At 40.8% G+C, this 19,973-nt stretch overlaps 1 protein-coding gene across 2 annotated transcripts in view; it reads left to right on the top strand.

Moving 5' to 3' along the window:
• Nucleotides 1-1,315: 1,315 nt before the first annotated feature.
• Nucleotides 1,316-19,973, top strand: part of DENND1B (DENN domain containing 1B) — a 151,272-nt gene continuing 132,614 nt past the window's right edge. Inside the window, exons 1-2 of one of the 2 annotated variants that reach the window (XM_071436022.1) lie at nucleotides 1,316-1,792; nucleotides 4,612-4,676. In XM_071436022.1, coding sequence (XP_071292123.1) covers nucleotides 1,776-1,792; nucleotides 4,612-4,676 — 82 coding nt within the window. In that variant the 5' untranslated portion in view covers nucleotides 1,316-1,775. The remainder of the gene's footprint in view (nucleotides 1,793-4,611; nucleotides 4,677-19,973) is intronic. The other variant, XM_071436023.1, reaches the window with a different exon arrangement.

The following is a 19,973-nucleotide window of genomic DNA, read 5'->3' as shown; positions in this document are numbered from 1 at the left end:
AAACATCTCAATATTTGGGTAATCACCTTATCCTAATTCAATCTTGTTAAAGTATTGGCCATTTTTTTTTTTTTTTTGCAAAAGAGACTTTCAAATTCTGTGTGCTTTGCAGTAGGTCTGAGGGGAGAGATGGAGGGCAGAAGGGAGGCAGGCAGAAAGACAGAGGTACAGACATGACTGAAGTTGTGCCCCAGATCCTTCCCCGAGTGCTTCTTCTCCTTTTGGTTCTGTAACATCCTTGGGTGCTGGATGCCTTACTCTCCCCATCCCCTTGCTAGAGCAGACATGGGCACTGTTCCCTTCTCTTCAGACTGATCCCACCAGAAAAGTTCAATTTAACAGTGGGTGAATTAACACTGCCTGCTGTGAGGGCCTCTCATGTACACAAAAATCCACAGTTAACTCTTTTTTTTTTTTTCCTAAAAAACCCCTGAGCTACATGAAGTGCATTGTTATACGTTACGGATACAAAGCCCCAAGCAATTTCATTTTCTTCAGTGGGAGTTGCAAATACTGGCTGCTAAAACACAGCCAAAAATTACCACAGAATGAGGACTGGGAAAGTAAGTACTTGAAACTCCAGACAATCCCCAAGCTAAGGTTACTGCTACAACATTCAGTTCTATTTGGTGCACATCTATATGGTTTATTATTAGTTAATCTATGTCCTGTGAGGTGTGTAGGATGTGCAGTGAAGCCAAAACAATATTGGTTTGGAGAAGTTATTATTTGTAATTTCCTGACTTTTGAATATTTGATTTTTCAGCCCCAGTAATGCACTAATGCCATTTTATGTGTTTAATATATAATTGGCTTGAATTTTTTTCATCTTTTCAACTGTTGATACGATGATTAGCTTCTGGAGGAAGAGTGAAAAGAATGACGTTTTTTCTTTGGCCCAGTACCACAGAATCTATTTTATGCACTTTTTCATTACAGTGTTACTATGTTGGTGAGGGAAACTTGGTGTAGGTGGGAATTTGGCTGCTCAGTGCCTCTCAGATGAATGAGACTTGGAAGCCTCTCAAGGACGGTGTTATTTTTATTTCCTTTCCAAACTCGAGGGAAGCACTCGAAGGTTGAAAGCTTTTTATGTGTGTTTACAGCACGGTGGGTTTGCTCCAGCCGTCCCTGCTGCACCAGCTCTTCAGCAGTCTGGGATAGTGTTTGTTTAGCACTCGATAAAACAAAAAGCTAAGCAGATTACAGCAGGTTAAATTAACATTTATGACCTTTAGCACGAAAAGCTCCCCTTTCCTGCTGCGCATATAAGAACGTGAAGGAGCCGCTACCAAGTGTCAGTGCAAACACGAGCCGGAGCCATGCCGTGAGCGGTTTGAGCAGCGGGTGCAGGTGCCCGTGAGGGGACACCTGACGGTGCCCACGCGCTGCTCTGGCCCACCCGCCGGGGCTCGGGCCGGCTCCGCAGCGCACCTGCCGCGGAGGGCACGGGCTGCCGCCCTCCCCCGCCGCCCTCAGGTGACACCAGCCCCGGCGGCTCCCCGGGCCGCCGCGGAGCTTCCTGGTTCCCAGAAGGTGCCGGAGCGGCTGCAACAGGAACTGAGAGACGGGGGAGGAGGCGGTGCCGCGCTCCGCCGCAGTCGCGGCCCGAGCCGGGGGAGCGGAGCGGAGCAGCCATGGGCCGCCGCCCGCCGCGGCGCTGAGCTGCCCCCGCCGCCCAGCGCTCCGCGGCCGGCGCTGCCCCTTCGCCCCTGCCGGGCGGGGCGCTTGTCCCTGGGGGCGCCGGGGCCGCCGCCGGGGCCCGCGATGTGACCATGGACAGCAGGTTCAAGTGAGTGCTGTGTGCGCGGGGCCGCGCCGGGGCTGCGGGGCGCGGCGGGCCGGGCCGAGCCGAGCCGAGCCCCCGCGGCGGACAGGCGGCGAGCAGGCCCCGTGGCTGCCCCGGTCCGCCGGGCCCGGCGTGCGGCGGGCGGGGACGGGAGGAGGGGGAGCCCACCCGGCGGGAGCGTGCGAGGGGCCGGGCGCGTCCGCCGCGGCCGCTGAGTGACAGCGGGAAGGGCGGGCGGGAGGCGGCGGGGCCGGAGCCGGGGCGAGGCGGGATCCGCGGAGCGGGGGGAGCGGCGGCGCCCCCCGACCCGGCCCGCGGCGGCGGAGAGGAGGAGGAGGAGGAGAAGGAGGCGGCCGCAGCCCCGCCGGCCGCTCCCCCGCCCCACGCCGCCTCCCGGCCCCGCGGCGGCCCTGGCATCGCCCGTCCGCAGCGGCGCGGGGGGCGCGCTCGGCAGCCGCCGGCCCGGCCGGGCAGAGGCCCCGGCGCCGGTCGGGCTGTGTCCGGTGAACGGGGCCTGTGTGGGGGTGGCAGCGCGGTCCCGAGGCCGCCGGGCCCAGCAGGGCTGCCCGCAGTGCCCCTGCCCGCCGCGGGCCGAGGATGTTACAGACATCCCTCTAGGAGGTCACAGAATTGTCAGGGTAGGGAGGGAGCTCTGCAGATCATCCCGTCCTCTTGCATTGCCAAGGCAGGGTCATGTAGAGCAGGTGACACAGGAACACTTCCAGGTGGGTTTGGAACGTCTCCAGGCGAAGACTCAACGACCGTCCTTGGGCAGTCTGTTCACTGCTCTGCCGCCCTCAGTGTGTAAAGGAGTTCTTCCTCACGTTCAGGTGAAACTCCTTGTGTTTTAGCTTGTGACCATGGTGGTTGCAGACCACCCTTCTGTCATTACGGCCTGGCCGGTGCAGAAGAGGTTCTTGGGGTGTTCAGGAGCACTGCCGTCCGGGCTGCCCTCCGGTAGCGGCCGCCTGCTCTGGTGACATTGAAAGTGACAAGATGTTACACACGGGGTTCGGCAATTGACAAACACTCCGTGTCTGTACGCTCTGAGCAGGCTGGCACCGCGGAGCTGGCAGGGAAACGAGAGACGAGAGACAGGCTCACAATTCTCAGATTAGTTTGACACATTTTTGACACTTCTGAGTGTAGTGGGATGTGAAGAGTAAACTTAGAAGCATTTTCCTGCAAAAGCAGTTTTAGAGTACTACAGTGAAAGACAGAAGGCAGTATTATTTTAAAGACCTTTTTTGAGTGTAACTTATCTAGGAGTTGAGTTAGAAGCACTCATTTGGTGATTGTAACACAAACCGATTCACATTAGAAAACCCCAGCCTGAGAGGATAAACCAAAGGCCTAAGCTAGAGCAATGTCATGGGGAGATGTCATTTTTTTCAAATGAAGGATCTTTGTGGTTCACTTTTCTAGGTGACTCAACCAAGCCTTATCAGTTTCATTCTGAACCTGCTCATCAGCCAGAGGAACAATGGACAGTTTAACACCAGATTAAATCTCCAGTGTCCTGGATTTACGCTGTCCTAACTCAGACCAGAATTTCATCTCGTATATGCAGGATCAGTAGATAAAGGATTTCCCCAACAAAATGCTTTAAAATGCAAGGAAAGAGTGTGTTATGGACAGGTTATGTCTTCATAATCTGAATTAGACGATAATTGGGTATCTCAATTGATGATGGTGCTGAGGTCAGTAAGCACATGTACTGAATCAATTAATTTGTGACAGCTGAGTTTTTCCCTGGCTCAGCCTTTGGATTTCATTCAATACTTTATTTAAAGAAACAACAATGTTTTAATTTGCTGGATGCTTTATGTGAAGCATTCTAGAAACCTGGAACCAAGTCTTTTTTTTTTTCCTATGCTTAAATCTCCAGCTGATTTCAGTGGGAGTGTTACACAAGACAGGAGTTCCACTGTGAGCCTTTTATGTGGTTAAATAGATAATTTATATGGGTGCGGTTATACCTCTTGTTTTTAATATAAATAGCAGTGTGCTTGGTAGGCAGAGAGGGGTGGATGGCGTGGTAATGGCATTTAGGCCCGTTTCAATGAATATGTAGTTTGGGATTAGGTTGAGTGTTAATTGCTGTTGGCACACGCAGTTTGTTATTATCATCAGGTGGAAGAGGCGCCGGCCGTCACACGCAGCTGCCCTTGATGGCTACTGCAGATAGGGAGGCTCCTCTTCCTGGCTAGCTCGGGCTTGTGGCCGTCCCCGCTTAGTGCACTCGTGTTGGCTCTCACAGTGAATCACGCCTGAGGTTCAGCCTTTAGAGGCCCAGCTGGCGATCAATATCTGGTGAAACAGGAAGCCAAAGGAGTCTCGGCCTTGGGGTGCTAATCAGGTGCATTTAAAGGACAGCGGCTAAACACAGCGAATTAAAATGAAAGTCTAATGATGAGCTATTCCTACTTATTAGAAATAAGACATAGCTTTAGAAAAGGCTGCCTGTGACTCCATTAATGTTGCTGATTGATTGATTGATAAGGAGCTTAGTAGCTCTTTTTTCTCAACTGTTAGATGAGGTATGGTGAAGTGACTTAAAAGCTATTTGATATATAAGGCAGTGACAATAAAATGTAAATAAATAACACAGTTTAGCTTGTTTATCTTTCTTATTCCTTTCTTAAGGCTGTATAGGGAAATGCGACTTTTTGGTTCTTACTTAGAACTAATCTGAGTCCTAATTTTGTTTTAATAATATTTTAATTCTATTTATTATTCTACAAAAAGAATGGAAAGAATATAACAGTAGAAATAAGATCTGAAATATGTATATGATAATTGGTTGTGTTTGTTTCTTCTAGGGAAAATCCAGAACGTACCTTTGATTTGGTACTGAAAGTAAAATGCCAAGCTTCAGAAAATGAAGGTAATACACTGTGCCTATGATATTTATATAGAGAAATGACAGCTGGAAAAAATACTTGGCATGCCAGTCTAGTGTTATTTTGTACTTTGAATTGCTTTTGGACTGACATTGTGTTAGAATGTGCCTATGATTATTTTATTGCTTTTTAAAATCTATTACTTTGTAGTTGTTGTGGGGTTTTGTTATGTTTTCATTTTAGCTGTTGTAAAAATATTTTTGTTCTCCATGATATATTTGCAAAACTTGGACTTGAAGTGTATTTTCTACTCTTAAAATATTGATTTTGTGTAAGATTTCATTTTAGAAGAACAATTGACTTCTGTCTGTCAGGGGAATGTTAATTTTGATCAGTGTGATAGAGAGAAAGTAAGTTATTTTCTGAAAAACAATAGAAGAGACTTTCTTTGTAGCTCATGTTTGGCAGCTGCCTTGGCTTGCTGCACCATACAAACAGCAATGAGAGCTGCCTTGAGCTTGTATCAGCCGTCACTTTCACATCTCTATAGACACGAGGTAAAAGAGATGTAGTAGTGCAAGAGTTGTCTGAGAGAGGCTTTTTTTTTTCCTCTTGGGTAAAAAGAAGATGGGCTTTCCAGTACTGAAATTAAAGTGACCTCTTGAAAGTCCACTGGGGGAACTGGGTTCATGTTCTCATCCGAGGTTGTTGGCCTTACAAAAGCAAAGGGAGAGGAGGAGTCTTGTTGGGGTTGTATTGTAGTCATGTTAGTCTGTGACAGCTGTGTCTTAATCACAACTATAAAAACAATAAACTACATCTTAAAATAGACTGTATTTCTTGTCCTACTGTGCTAATGGATACTGTTTCCAGAGTTTGCTACTTTAACAAGTAAGAGGCCTGTAGAAGTTTATAGCCCCAAACTATTCCTTGTTTTTTTATATTTCAGACAGCGTTTCTGTTAGTGTGAGTTGTAAGAATGTGCCTAATGTGTTTGGGAAAAAACCCCTTTTGGTTGAAGCTAAACAATTGTAGGCCCTCGGGTCTTTTAATTATTTTTGTTACCAGCCAGCACCCTCCAGTTTATCACCTGCTTTTTGATTTGCTCTTGGTATTGTCATAGTTTGGCAAATCAGGCGGACTTTCCTAACTATGATCATTGTTATTGTTGTGGCTTGAATCATGTGGCACTTTGCCTACTTTTCTCTCCCTTTTGCAATTTTTGCCTTAGTGATTTCATAGATGATGTCTGGGAGCCCTGCTTAGCTACTTGACTTTGGATTTGTTTCTCCTTGCATTGTTTTTTTAGTCTCTGCCCCCACCCAGTATCCCCTCCTGGGGGTCTGTTCATGTCTTGGCTTAGGCCCACCTTCAGGCTGCAAATTCTGTTCCCTTTCTTCCTTTTCTCCCTGAGAACTAGACTGATGGTAATCTTTCCAGGTCTTCATCTTGAAATCTTGAACAGTGTGGGCCTTTTCCTTCTGTGATCAGAACATGGATCTATATCCTTTTTATTTCTTTTATCTTCTGTTTGACTTCTCATTTTTCTTGTGCATCTTTCTGCCACTGCTGCCATAAGAAACCACTTCTCATTGCGTGCAGCTCTGTGAATGACTGCCTACACCTGAATTTTGGTCATAGGCACTTCCCTTGTCTCTCTTGCTTGGTAGTTTTGCTGTTTATCACTTGTCCTCATGGGGAGAAGCATCTTTAAGAAATCTGTATCTCCTTGCACTGTGACCCGAGTTAATGTGGGAACTGTTTGTGGCTGTATTGTGGTTGCATTCCCTGCTATTCCCCTTTTTGTCACAATTGCTTCTATGCTCTGTGGGCTCAGTTGCTCTTGGGTCATGGGGTGGCCAAAGATAGCAATGGGTTTGATACCAATAATTTTTTTGGAGTCTGCAGTGTGGAACTGGTGAGGGGCTTGGTAAGGGTCTTTAGCTGGCCTGCAGCTTGTGTTGATTCTTGCATGCATCCAGATCAGGACAAAAGTACAGTCCCCTTTTGCCAATCTAACGGTGCTGGCTGAATATTCCAGTTACCATCCTGTTGTACTTGGTGACCCATCTGGGATTTGTTTTATTGTCTTTCATATCATATCTAATTCAGATAACACACTCACTCCAGTGAGGGCTTGACATCATATTTACATATGGTATTATGAGCACAGTGATGTATCAAATTAATATATCTGAATGTTAAAGTTATCTAAAGGAAATTCACAAGGGACAAAAGTGTATTGTCTTCAGTGCCACTTTAGAAACGGAGCACAGGGCTTGTCATGCAAAACAGGGAGCTTTCAAGGTTGGTTTATTATAAGGCCTAACAAATTTGACAGTTACCCTGTATTGTAGGTCTTGCCTTTAAATAGATTTTCATGCTAGGATAATCTTTTGAATATATCATACTTGAAAACATGATCCATTCACCTGGTTCTTTGCTCATGCCTCTTTCTTTCTTATGAAAGAGATTTGTGTTTAAATAGGGGCTTTCTCCCTCGCATCCCATCTGCTCCTTGTACTTGATCCTGAAGCTATGTCAGGACTGAATTTGTGACATCACTGTCACCAGTGTTGCCGTGGAAATATCACAGCCACAAAATTATGATCTCCCTGCATGAGTGAGCAGCAGGAGAAGCCGACTTAGGAGCGAGGAAGACCTTAATGTGACCTGTGTATCTCTAAGCTTTTTCTTTTCAAGCTTTGCTGTAGTCTCTGTTCTCCTGTATTTTAATTTCCCCGTGCCAATGTATAACTGTTTTAACAAATCAAAATGGAGGTGGTTCTTACTGCATGTGGAGCTCTTACTAAGATGTTTTTATGAGGATACTGAATGCCTGTAACAGTCTGACATGATTAAGCATTTTACTCTTAAAATTGTTTAACACTTTTGTAAAAGTATTTTTTCATAACTTCTTAATTACTACATAGCTCTCCAGGAATATCAGTTTTTCAGACTTTACATTGTCCTAGGACTGTTCCAACTGTAAAGGATCATACATACATGAAATGCAGCAGCATATAATTTCTTATATGTGTTAAGAAATTTGTCCTTCAATTATTCTACTACTTATTTTCAACACAGGTGTTTACATTGAGTAGAACCCAAAGAGGTTTCATTTAAGTTAGTACGAATTTATCACTTCATGTTTGGTAGGTAGCTCTTGAATTGGTTACAGGCTCAGTTGTGCTAGCATGTATTTATTTATGGGTGGATCAAAATTCTGTTTCCTACTGGATACATGGTTTCTGGATTTTTGTGATTTAAGAGTAGCTTACATACTTGAATATTTGTTACTCTGTTTTAAACTAGAGGAATTCATAGTAGCATTGCTAGAACAGTGATCTTCTAACTCTTTCCTCAGACAGAAGAGGAAAAAAAAGGATACTCTCTACCTAAATAGTCTCATAATTCCCTTAACAGTTTAGGATATATGCTTACTACTGTATTTTCAGAGTAAATCTCCAAAGAGGAGACAAGAGCCTTAAAACCAACATGAGATTGTAGCCCAGATCATAACTTTGGGTCCTTTGCAGTGCTGAGGACAGTAAAGATCAGTTAGTAACTAGTTGATGTGACAGCTTTTACTTAGGAAAATTCATAACCCATTTCTCACAAGACTTTTGAGATGAATTAGCTTCTGTTCAGCAGAGTTTGCTAAGTGACTGGGACAGAAGTGCTAAGCTATTCTAACAGCCTGGTATTTGCTAATTGTGTATTTGGCTTGCAATGTTAGTAGCACCTTACAGAAAAAAGTTTTACACTCCCTTCCAGGCAGTTGCATATTTTTGTAATTCTTTTCTGTGTTATTCCTTAATGAACAGCAAACAAGAAATAGCAAAAATATGTGCTCAATTTAATATCAGCAGCAGGCCTTCTGTATTAAATTTTCACTTACAGACCCATAGGGCAGCTTGATAACAGATATTATCAAAACTGCTGTGTTATTTTAAGGACAAGAATTTCTCTTTAGCTTTAGGGTGAAAAGTTTTTTGCACTTTGAGCTGAGTCACCCTTACTGGGTATCAGAAGTGAGCAGTGGTTCAGTTGTCCTAAGTGCACAGTCTTACATAAGGCTATTGCTCAACAGCTGCACCTACAGCAGCTCTACTCTCCTCCTGGCACTCTTTTGTCCCTTGAAAATTACACTGCAGCTGGCACTGGAAGATGGGTTGGAGCCTAGGAATTGTCTGAATAAAGCTGTCTGCAGCTTTTTTTTTTTTGCCATCCAGATCCTTCTATCATGAAAAATAAATTGAATTTCTGAAAGGTTGATGTTTCTGAACTTTTCCACATGGACGTGTCCAAATGAATAGTGCCATTGTAATCTCTGTAAGGAGTGTATATTTATCTGTGTGTCTATAAGCACACAAGCATGTACAGCTTGTACATACACACCTCTAAGTCTGAGCTGTGGGTTTGAGTTAAATGGGCAGAGATGAAGCTGGCAATTTAACTCAGTCTATAAATTTTATATCCTGTGCATTGATTCTATTAAAATTGCATTGCAGATGCAAAAGGCAGTGCAGATACAGCAGCCAGCAGTAGACAAGCAATATGCAACAGCTTCTGTGAACATAAAGTTTTCAGCGTTTCTGTCCACAGTTTCCCGAGAAGATGACTCAGATTGGTTTCAGTGTGATTAAGAGAGTGCTGTTTGCTAAACTTTTTTCTTTGATTATAGCACATTAAAAAAAACAACAGAAGGGTTCCTCAGAGGCTGCAGGTAAATCCAGAAAAGTCAACTACTGAATTGTGGTTTGAGTCTAAAGCAGTCCTGACTGTTCAAGTTTTACTTGAAAACCCCTTTAAAGTACCAGTTAATTTTCTGTCCTATCTAAAATAATTGTTGGAACACCCTTGAAATTTGGTTGCTTTGTCTCTATTTCTTTTTTAAATGCTAAGAAGTCTTATATACCTCTAGGGCTAGATAATGTGATTTCCAGAGAAGGTGTTAAATAGATTGTGTTGAATTGCATGAATAACTTCTGTAGTTTATTTTCCTTCTGCCAGAATGATAATAAATCTTAGTGATGTGTGATCTCCAAATTATTTTTCTTTAAAGGGCCTTAAATTAATTAAATTTTCAAGAAGCCACAAATCCAGTTTGATTGTGTGTTGGTAGAGTTAAAAATTGTATGCATTAAGTCCAGAAATTAGTTTAGAAATGCAAAATTCTTTGTATGAGGTTTGATTGCTCTCTGTTAAGGTATTAACAAAATACCTAAATTGAGAAAGGTCCCAGTTCCAAAACCAAGTTTACTGCAGTTGGTAGTTTTGTCCAAGGGTAATCTGTCATGCTTTGGTAAGGTTTAGATTTAGAGTCTTCTAAAGCTGCCCGTAGGAGGTGGACAGAGCAAGCACCACTTTTTATTCTGTTTTCTCTTCACTCTAGAGAGTTGTTTGTTAACCACATTCTCTGAGCCACTGGGTGTAACATGCTGATGAAGATAACTTCTTTCCTCTGCTCTACATTTTTTTGTACAGCATCTCTTGAACCTGATGAAAAAGATAATTCTATCAGAGTAACATATGAGGAAGTCTGCAGGACTTTTTTTAAGAGCAGTAAAAACTTTTGATGCAGTGGTTATATACTGCTAACCTTTTTCCCTGTTGGTTTTAGCTGGAAGGGTACTAAATAAGTACTGGCCCACAGAAAATTAGGTTATCTACTTTTTTAAAGTATGCTCTGTTCTTCAGGTGACTGTGGAGAGCAACTATATGTTGTTATGAGCTAGATAAGCTTTCTTAAAGTATCTCATTTATGTATATATTTTAGTCTCAAATACTGTATTAACATATTAGAATTTTTCAATTGGTAAAATATCATTTGACAGCATTGGATATCTGCTTATAGTCTTGGCTTAGATGCAGTTTTTGTGTATTAGAAAAAACCAAAAAATATTAGAAAAAACAAAAAAAATTTTGGTTTTATATTCTTCAGAAGTTTCATTGAGCTTAACATCCACCCCCTGCCCCAACTCATTAACTCATATGTTATTTAGGTTAGTGCTACTTCCCTGTAGTGGTTTCTTGCTATTCTGTTGAAATTTCAAAGTTAAAAAGGACATTTAATCTAGCCTGGCTTCTCTATAGGATTGATTGATGAGGAGAAGAAAATATCACAGTCTTTTGTTGAGGGTTGTGTAAATGCTTTGAATACAAAAGCAGGTAGTATATGAAAAGCAGGTAGAGCATCACTTGTGTCCTTTAGACAAAACCAAGGAATATGAGCCAGAGTTTGGCTGAAGTTTGCTAGTGTACAAACACCAAGCATAGCTGTAAATCCTTCATAAATTATAATCTTTAAACCCTCCACTTGTAGCTAAATGAGTAATTTCATTGTGTTCAAATTTCTGGCATTTAATTGGAAAGCCCCTGAGGGTATGAACAATATCTTCTGTGTGTTTGGACTGTCACTAGCACAGAGTGGGTGTTGGAAAATTATGAACAACAAAACCAATTAAGACAAGAATGATTTTGCATCTAAGATAAAAATGGGCATTTTGATGCCTTTTACCTTTTCCTTCTTTTCTCCAGAGACTGAGAAATGCAGTGTAGTCTCTACAGCTTTCAGCTTCTCCACAGATGCAAAAATGTGGAGGAAAATGTTGCCACTTTTTAGTGTCTCATTTCCTACAGATCTTTTTTTTTTCCACCAACCTCCAGAGATTCTTGGATGTATGTGTCATTTGGAGGTGGGTGCAGATATGTGTGTGTAGGAGGGGAAGGGGTGAGAGCCGCTCAAGAAATAGGTCAAGGAAGCCCTTTCTCCTATCTTGCCTGCATTCTTTACCAGGGTGAAGAGACCTCGGTGGGGAGGGCCGACCCTGCTCCCCAGCAGCCAGGGGACAGTCCTGGGAGGAGCGGCAGGCTCTGCTCTGCTGCAGGGATTCCAGCTGCAGGGATGTGGGGGCAGGCTCTGTGCTATCACTGCTGCTGGAGATGAAGCGTTCCCCTGCAGGCACTTGCCCGGCTGTGTCAGTTTTTCATGTAATGCCATATGCCACTTTCAGCGGTGTGATCGGGTTTTAGGCAGTGAAATTAAAAGGGAAAAACTTGATGAGTTAAGGGATACAAATTCTAGGCTGGTATAAAAAGGATTTTGTGTAAAAATGAGTAGAATGAACCAACTAGTATTAGTATAACTATAAGTTGAAAACAGTAATGTGTGTAGTGTAGTCAGTCAGTATGAAAGTTGATGTTCTTGTGCTTTTTTCAAATTTAGTTTTAGTTTCGTTTTAGTACTTCACTATTTGAGATGGCTGCCTGGGGGATAGTTTGTGGGCTTTTAAATTGCTTGCATTCAGAAGTGTTAAGAGTTTGCATATTTTCCTAAGCTAATGTCAGCATGCTTCAGCCCTCCCACACACTGAACAGCCAGCCCATCATACACAGAGATTTATCTTACTTCAGTGGGGTATTTTATGCTGCTTCCTCTCTTTATATATAATGTTATGACTTTTATTTTTTTTTTAATATATGGAGGATTTAAAATCTGCTTAAAAAACTTTGAACACTGGTTCAACTTCCAAGGTTTAAAATTCTTTTTTTGCAAAGCTCTAAGACACCTCTCTGTCTATCACTAATTTGAAGATGCTGAAGTGTAGGGTTTCCTGTCTGGTTAACAAAAATAGTTTTTTAATTCTTTTTCCTTTGCCACTGAAGATATTATCTGGAGAATGGCAGATACGTGTAGATGCACATGCTCATCATCTAACTGTTGAAATAGATACTTCTGTGTATAAATAAAATAAAATATGATCAGGGCTACAAAGGGAAGAGTTACACAAGTTTTTGTGAAGGGCTTAAAAACCCCTGAAGCCAAGTAAAAAAAGTGCTATTTTTATTCCCTAAAGTAATGTAGTAAGAGTGATTTGAGCCTAGCATTGCTTTGCAACTAGTATGTTAAGAATCTATATTTTTCATGGCAGGCTGATGTGTGGTAACTCCAAGATCCTGGTAAAAACATGATATTTACAGGCAAATACTTAGGATGGAAGGTTCTATGTGACTGACAGATAAAGTAATAAAATGCTGAAAACACTAACTTCTGATAGTTGCCTTTAATATTTTTCCATGTATTTTGGAGAATTGTAGCTTTATGCTTAGAACTGAATAATCTGGATGAACAAAGACTTTTTATATTTTGTGAATCTGGTTTAGGAGAAAATTTTAAAACTCAGTACTAAACTTTATTTGGAAAAAAGAAGAGAAAAAGCAGAAGTTAAGAAAAAAGGCCTGAACAAGATTTTGGGTGTGGTATCTGAGCTTCCTGCAATGGGAGAGCCAAGGCAGCAGTTTAGTCATACTGTGTTCCTTTGCAAAATTCTCAATCCTTGTTTGGAAGGTTTTGTCCAAGTGTTAAATCCTTAATTAGAAACAAGGTTTGAACAACGCCCTTAGGTTATATTTCCTGAATCTGTTTTTTTTAATGCATTTGAATGGGTATTCAGATGTAGATTGAAACCTAGCTAAAATTAAAAACTTGTGTCTGAAAAGAGCATATTGCTTAGGGTTTCTATGGGACATACTTTAAAAACTTTCTTAGTTAATGGCAAGTTTGATCATCATAGAGGCAAAATCATCATAACCAAGGTGTTATTTTTCTGTGTTTTAACACTACATTGCTCCTTCAACTCAGAACCACAGAATGACACAAATACTTCCTGTCCATCTGACTTTAGATGTTGTTCAATATCAAGGGTTTTATTTGTTGCACCACTTAAACCTGTATTAGAGCACATATAAATATTGTTGTGTTGTTATTGTGTGGATGGGGTGAAATGTTTGCTTTTGGGAGGAGGCAGCTTTTTGCTGTGTCATTTTTTGCTAAATGCAAAAATCTCTTTAGTAGTTAAATACTGGATGCTAAATATTGAGTTTAACTGTATTGAGATTGCACTTGACACTGAGAAGCCATGCTGATAATGGTTATAGGCACGGCATTATTTCCTTCCGAAGTTGCAAAGAAAAGCTTAACATTTTAAGGCAGTTGTTTCCAGGAATGAAATTGAGTTATTACAGAACAGTGATACTTTTTATATCCTCAGGTTAAGATGCAGTGCAAAAAAAAAAAGTAAGAGTGATTTGTGTTACATTGAATGTGTTTGTGTTCTGTTTAAATGCAAAATAAAAAAAAAAGTGCAGCATAATGGTAAAGGACAAGGGTTGTGTGGTGATTGCAAACTTACCTAGAAATCTGGAAGTCTATAATGAGTTTGAAATAATGGAATAAAACCACTGTGCCTCTAGAGTGTCCAGAGAGAAACAGATACTGTAACGTAGTCTTGCTGGCAGGAGCTGATCCTTTATGCATCCCGTTCCCATCTTCTGGAGGTCCTTTGGCTCCTAAGCTGTGTTTGCTGTTTGTGTTTCACTTCAAATAGCTGGCACTGCTGAAAGCATGAGGGAAGCATCCTTCCTGCTTCTGGTGGCACCTGGCAGTCTGGCTCCATGGGCGCGCTCACCATCCAGCTGCTGGGGCTGCCTCTGGAGCTGGCAGGAAAAGTTCATTGTGCAGGTCACATAGGGAGGGACTGATGGGATTTTCATGCCATTCAATGTAGTATTGGCTGTTGATTCATCCCTTAGTGTTGATTTCAAGTATTTCAGGTTTGTTAAAGTAAATCTGTTGCCAGTTCAGGAAGTTAAACACAGCTAGGTATGCCCTTACTCTGTTCTACTATCTTCCTGTTGGCTTTGTGTTGGAATCTGTTTGGGTTTTGTTAAACTCTTGTCCTGTTTTTGAAGGAATGGGTTCCACAACTGTGGTGGTTTTTCCCAGTTTTTCTGTTCACAACAAAATTTAGCTCCTAAGAAAAAACCCACATACTCAAAGTTAGATCCCTGTTACCTGTGGGCACTTTGAAGCATTGTAGATTTGGAGATAGATTAAATTTTCATTTTGTGTAAACAAAATTCTGGCTAAAGACCACAATTGTATTAATTGGTATCACACAGTAATTCATAGAACTGAAAATAGTTAACAGCATTGTGACACAGCAGAGGAAATTCTGATGAATTTTGTGTCCAGGAAAGACTTTTGCAGGTATTTATCCTCCAGGTAACTTTCCCCTGTAAGAATACTGCCAGCTTAACAAGAACTTCAGTTTCCTAGTAGCTGATGAGCTTTGGCTGTCACACAGAGGAGGCTGTGATGTCAGTGGTTCTGTGCCAGGACAAGTAAAGCTCTGAAACTGAGTTAGGTGAGGTTCTGAGCATTCGGTTTCAGTTTCAATCAGGCATTTTAATTGGTGCATCTGAGTAAACCTGGTTTAGATTCTGGGAATGGGCATGTTGCATGCAGTGTAAGTATGTGTTTCCATCTGCTTTAACTTGGGATTGGAGCCCTCTAGCACCTTACTAGTTCTAGTCTAAAAATGCTTTTACAAGTGTCAGGCAAAAAAAAAAAAAGTCAGAACTAGCAAGTGTAATTAATAAGTAAGGAATTTATAAAGAACTTTTCTTTTTTTATTCTTGACATAATATGCTGTATTATACAAAGAATTATTTGAAAGATATATTCTTTTGTATTCTGGTTGTGATGTTAGAAATCAATACTAAGACACTGCTTGACCAAAAAAAAACTTGAGATGACCACCCCTTAAGTGCCTGGGTGAAAGTATTTTTCATTTTCAATAAAACCATTAATAAGCTAAAGCCTGTCTTAAAACTGTGTGGCAGCTAGTGATGGTGACTCTTATTTTTAAATAAACAATTTTGTGTGATGTTACTGGACACTGACAGATACAGCAGACTGTCATTGAGAATACTTGTGAGGTCTTGCAGTCCTTGGAGGGAATCTGCATTATGTTTTCAGCAATGAACAAAGCAGAAATCATCTCAGCTCTTGGTATTGGGGAAAGTGATGAAGGACAGGGTAAACCAGATCAAACAATAATAAAAATAAACTAAACTACCAGAATTTTCAGTGGAAGTCAAGTAGGATGAACTTTGGAAATAAGAAGGTAGTGAATTGTGTTGGCTGTGGTCAGCAGAGCTCTTGAAGCCAGTGAGTCCATGAGGATGGGCAGATCCCAAGCACTTGCTCTGTAATTGCTTGGGAGCATGAACTTGGTCTGCTTATATATGATCTGCTTCATGCAGTTTATATAGATGAGGAAGATCTGAAACTGCAGCATGCATTGAAGCTCTAGAAAGAGAAAAAACTTTGCTTCCAGCCCAAAATTATTTCACTTCAATCTGTGAGTTTTCCTGACCCTCCTGATGTGGGTTTGCATGTCTTTGAGCTCTGAAACACTGATTTTCTCTGCACTTCCCCGAAAACTTTGTGGTAGCAAAATTTGCTGTAAGAGAACCCATCTGTGTGGCTTCTCCTATCTTGGTGTTTTGGATGGTGATGTTTTCTATGGCTGCTGAAAAATACTCTGTGTTAAGGTGTGAAAATAAGGATACCTTGTTATGAGATGTTCTCTGCAAAAGGAGAGTACCCCATAGAAATTTTAGCTTTCTGGTGAACAGTGGCTGTACTTAATACACTCTCCAACTTTTCAAATATTCACCAACCCATCTAAAAGGAGAGAGAAGTACTGACTATAAAAATTGGAATGTGTATTCAGTCACTTCACAAGTAAGATGTGGCCTAGGATTGCAGACTGGTCTATGCATTCAGCAGTTAACATTATCATTAATGACTTCAGTAAAAGAGCCTGGAATTGATTCAACTCAGGAAAGTTGCAGAGGTGCTCATTACAGCTGTGCTGTAACACGGATTTAGAGCCAATCTGTGTAAAGTAAATATTTACCCTTAGAAGATGCAGTTCTGGATTTCTGCTGAGAACATAACTGGGCTCTGTATAGACCCAAATTGGAATTTCTCACATTATGTCCTAGGAACATAAAGGGATTTTATGATCTGATAAAAGAGCATTGTTTGTTTTGTGTCTCACCATGTACATTCCTCCTTTTATCTTAATAAACAAGGAAACTTGATAGTGGCATATAGTACTGGGGACTTCTGCTACTGAAGTTCTGCTTCTGTGTATTTTAACACTAGAAATTATTCATCTAAGCATGACCAGTGTGTTTTAATTGTCAGCACATCTTGAAATATTCATCTTTCAGGGAGCAAGACAAAAAGTCTTGCTAGGACAGAAAGTGCCAGAACAGCATAAACAATATTTGCAAACAATGTGATGTTTGGAAGCGCTTTGTATGCAGAGAGATCAAAGTGAGTTTGGTCTTTTCTTTCTTTGCTTTGTTTTGTTTTAAGAGCTATATTTAGTAAATGTTGCTTTGTGTATGTAGACCAGTATATTACTTAGCATAGCAGTTAGTATAGCAGCTTTGTGCTTGTGCATTGAACACAATTCAAATAATGAAACAGATACAGATTGCTTAATTTGAGATAAATGTTGAAAGTTAAGTGTTACAGAAACTGAGAAAGTGCCTATTAATCAATGTTCCAGAATCTATTTTTTTTCTTTTTAAGTCATAGCAGTATATAGTCAATTAATATATTTAATAGGAATGTTAGAAGTTCTGTCATGTTTGTAAGCCAAAAAGAAATTATAGTGTATGTTATCTGAAATAAAAATTCTTTTCAGAGAGCAATACTGATCTATTACAAGAAAATAGTATGTTTTGAAAACCAAAGAAACCAAATTTGAAATATATATCAATCGTTCTAAAGTTTAATTATGTCATGTTTATACGTGGTTCACCAACATTTATGGAGGCTTTTATTTAACTTCACAGGGTATTAACTAGATGTACTGGAATATTGCAAATATGCAGGGTTAGGCAGAGACAGTTTTTGTTCCAGGTCTTCTTTGAACACCAATGGCCAAGAGAGATCAATGTTTTCAACTTCATTAGGTTCTTCTTAAGAAAGTGTTTACTACAGAGCAGCATTGGAAAATGGTGTTTTGTTGAGATCTGCTAATTGACTCCTCTTATCTGAAATTCTTAAAACATTCTAATAAAATTTTTAGGTGTCATAAGATAAAATATGTGAGCAGTGAAACAAGAATTCTGTTTCCTATGTAGCTGTGTTAGAAGTTATGGGCATTGATAGAATGCACAGATGTGGGGGTAAAATCTGCTTTATGTACAATGAACTGCAATCCTCCCCTGTAGAACTATCTGTGCTTAGAAAACTGATCACATACACTAAAGATAAGGTAGTTCAAAACAGTGTTGTACAGGATACCAGCCAAGTCTGGTCCTGAATAGTGCTATGTCAAGAAAAGAAGAAAAGCACTCTATAAACAATAGATGAAATACCTTCCTAACTTGTGGCTAGATAGCTCAGTAGTTATTAATAGGATACAAAATCTTTCAGCTTTAGAATATGTTTACAGAGCTTCAGAGCTCTGATATTTTCTTCCTTCTTCTTGTGAGTGTCCTGTTATTGTCTTTGCTTCCTCCTTTGCATGTGTGAGATTTATTTTTTCATTTGACTTAGCAGTGCTAAGGGAAAAGGATGAAAATACCCCCAACATTTTAAGGGCCATACATAATCCTTAAACCTTGTTGGATTTTGCCTTGTTCAGCCAAACAGGGAACGGTTCCACAAAGGTAAAACACATCCTCTGCTTTAGTAGGAAGTGCAAGCACCAGTCAGTGTGAAGGGAAGTGTGAAAAGCCCAGTTCATGGTGCTGAAAGCTTGGCTGATGCTTTACTGTGGGCCACATCAAGGAGCTTTACTGCCAATAAGTGTCCATTAGGCAAGTTCTGCAAAAAACCACAGGTCTTTGAATAGCATTTTGCAGGAAGTAGGTGCTTCAAGCTTTAAGAAAGTGACTAATACTGAGGACAGTGCATTTCTTGGTAGTACTTCTTTGGTGGTAGTGGGAAGTGTTGCTGTCAGGTTGCTCTGCAACCTGTCTTTCCACAGGCAGGAGGGAGAAAGCAAAAGCTCTCTCAGTTACAGAAGCTGTGTTGGTGGAACTGAAGTAAAAGTGAGTGGATGAGTAGTCCCGAAACTGCCCCAAAGAAGATGACATATACATGCTGGAATTCAAGATATAATTGCATTATAGAGAAATTACATAATTTTCCAAAGTGCTAGCTTTTCTTGTGTCTGGAGTAGGACCCTCCCAGTGTTGCTTTGCTTCTCTAAACTTGTCCTGCCTGAGAGAGCTGGCCCAGCAGAGCCGGCGGGTGTCTGTGCCTGTCACGGGGTGCAGGGCTCCCCAGAGAGCAGCAAGGAGACATGCAAACAAAATCCAGTGACCAAGGGCTGATTTCAGGGAGGGAGCAGATTAGGACTTTGCTTCTGTGTTGCATCACTTCTCATGTCTTTGTTTTTAGAGGGGAGGATCTTGCTGAACTCTGTTCTTGGAGTTCAAGGTACCCCACAGATGTGTTACACTTAAGATAAGAGACTTTATTTGATTTCTTTCTTTTTACTCAATAAAAGCAGAGAGTAGTTAAGTGGACTGTGAGTCTGCTTCAGTTCAGGCTGAAAATTCTGTCACATTTGTAGTGAGCTTTTAGCATTTCAGGGCATCTCATAATTGTTTCTGTTAATAGCAGATTGGTATTGCTTTCTGTGGAAGCAGACTTGAAAACAGATCGATGTTTTAAAGAACCATAAAAAAGGGATGAATGTGCTATGAAATTTATGAATGGATGAATCTGTTCTGAGCTTCCTTTTTGTTGCCAAAGCCTTCCTGTATATTTAGCAAAGAAAAAACAAATGCTGAAGTTTATGTTTTGGGTTTTTTTTTAAACAAACTGAGAATCTATTGACTCTCATTCCAAAAGCAAAGCAAAGAAGTTATGTGTTCACTTGCCCTTTATTAGAACCTTTTTTGGGGAAGAAAATGAACAGTTTATAATCAGAATTCTCTTAAGTAATTTACAAGTGTTACTGGAGGATTATAATCAGTAGCCTTTGTCTTAAACTTAGCTGCTGGGCTTTGTGGTGCTTGAAATGAATCATACACTGTACAATGGCTTAAAATCTTACTCATTTGTAAGTGGATCTATAACTCCCATCTTTTGAAGGAGTTTTAGTAACGGAATAATTGAGATTAAAATGACTTGTGTCCAAAGTGATGGTAGACAAGTGATTATTTGTGTATCTGTTGGTGTTAAGAGGGAGTTTAGATGTACATTTGTGTGTAGTTCATTATTCTTCATTAGCTGCTTCTAGAATAGTGCGTATAGCATAATTGTTAGAGGTTCATTTACTATATCCTTGAAGGTCAGGAATGAGACACATTTTAAGTGTAAGAACGAACAACGTGGTAAACAAGAGCACATAGATGAAGACAAAGGTAAACCAAGTTGTCTATGCAGGGTGGTTCTTAAATATGCATTGTGTGTGTTTGGTTTATAACTGTCTGTAAAAGAAATTTTTCATGGT

The sequence above is a fragment of the Agelaius tricolor genome, unplaced genomic scaffold (assembly GCF_023055355.1).
Source record: "Agelaius tricolor isolate 1412-34295 unplaced genomic scaffold, bAgeTri1.0.p SCAF_11, whole genome shotgun sequence".
Taxonomy (NCBI): domain Eukaryota; kingdom Metazoa; phylum Chordata; class Aves; order Passeriformes; family Icteridae; genus Agelaius; species Agelaius tricolor.
Note: the sequence above shows the minus strand (reverse complement) of the source record. Positions and strands in the feature narration are given on the sequence as shown.